The sequence below is a fragment of the Tetrahymena thermophila genome (genome assembly GCF_000189635.1).
Source record: "Tetrahymena thermophila SB210 genomic scaffold scf_8255286, whole genome shotgun sequence".
In the NCBI taxonomy this organism is placed as follows: Eukaryota; Ciliophora; class Oligohymenophorea; order Hymenostomatida; family Tetrahymenidae; genus Tetrahymena; species Tetrahymena thermophila.
Window position 1 is genome coordinate 1 of NW_002476830.1, and position 1115 is coordinate 1115.

The 1115-nt window shown below is 19.9% G+C and overlaps 1 protein-coding gene across 1 annotated transcript; it reads left to right on the forward strand. All coding sequences in view use genetic code 6, as the record gives it.

The window, feature by feature from the left end:
- Positions 1-54: 54 nt before the first annotated feature.
- Positions 55-1072, forward strand: TTHERM_002653374 (oxalate/formate antiporter protein; the record flags this gene model as incomplete). The annotated part of the gene is made up of 5 exons (XM_012795173.1): positions 55-93; positions 151-200; positions 264-353; positions 612-701; positions 952-1072. 5 exons carry the CDS (start codon positions 55-57, stop codon positions 1070-1072), a joined length of 390 nt encoding a protein of 129 aa, XP_012650627.1.
- Positions 1073-1115: the final 43 nt, after the last annotated feature.

The following is a 1115-nucleotide window of genomic DNA, read 5'->3' on the forward strand; positions in this document are numbered from 1 at the left end:
TATTAATTAATTAAATTTCATAAATTGCTATTCAATATTTTTGAAAAAAAATAAATGATATAATAGATTAAAAAATATAATAATTTAGAAGAAGTAATTATTAATTTTTTTATTAATATCCTTTAAATTTATATAAATCAATAAAAAAAGTTTAAAAGCTCTTCACTTTTATCTCATTAGGTTCTCCATATTGATCTCTAGTATATTTTATTAATTAATTTTATTATTATTAATATTTTTTAAATATTTAAATTTCAATAAAGAGAAAATTAAATGGGTGATGAAGATGCATCAGGCTTAGGTTCTGCTTTAGCAAATTGCATTAATCTCTCAAATTTAACACTTGATCTTAGGTAAAAACAGTTTATTTGTTTTGGATTGTGATATTTTTAATTATAAAAACTAATTAAAAACAATAAAGCTCTTTTTTCTTTTTCTTTTTCTTTTTATTGTGCTTACTTTTTTTTTATTCTTTCTTTATTAATTTAGCTCATCATCTTATTTTCAACTTTTGCTTTTATTATTTATTTCTTATTATTTCATATTTTTTCTTCATTTTTTCCTTCTAATTAACTATTTAATGATATATTTTTTCTTCAATATTTAAAAAGTTACAATTAAATTGGTGATGAAGGTGCATCAGGCTTAGGTTCTGCTTTAGCAAATTGCATTAATCTCTCAAATTTGACACTTGATCTTCGGTAAAAACAGTTTATTTGTTTTGGATTGTGATAATTTTAATTATAAAAACTAATTAAAAACAATAAAGCTCTTTTTTCTTTTTTTTTTATTGTGCTTGCTTTTTTTTGTTCTTTCTTTGTTAATTTAGCTCATCATTTTATTTTCAACTTTTGCTTTTATTATTTATTTCTTATTATTTCATATTTTTTCTTCATTTTTTCCTTTTAATTAACTATTTAATGATATATTTTTTCTTCAATATTTAAAAAGTGAAAATTAAATTGGTGATGAAGGTGCATCAGACTTAGGTTCTGCTTTAGCAAATTGCATTAATCTCTCAAATTTGACACTTGATCTTAGGTAAAAACAGTTTATTTGTTTTGGATTGTGATATTTTTAATTATAAAAACTAATTAAAAACAATAAAGCTCTTT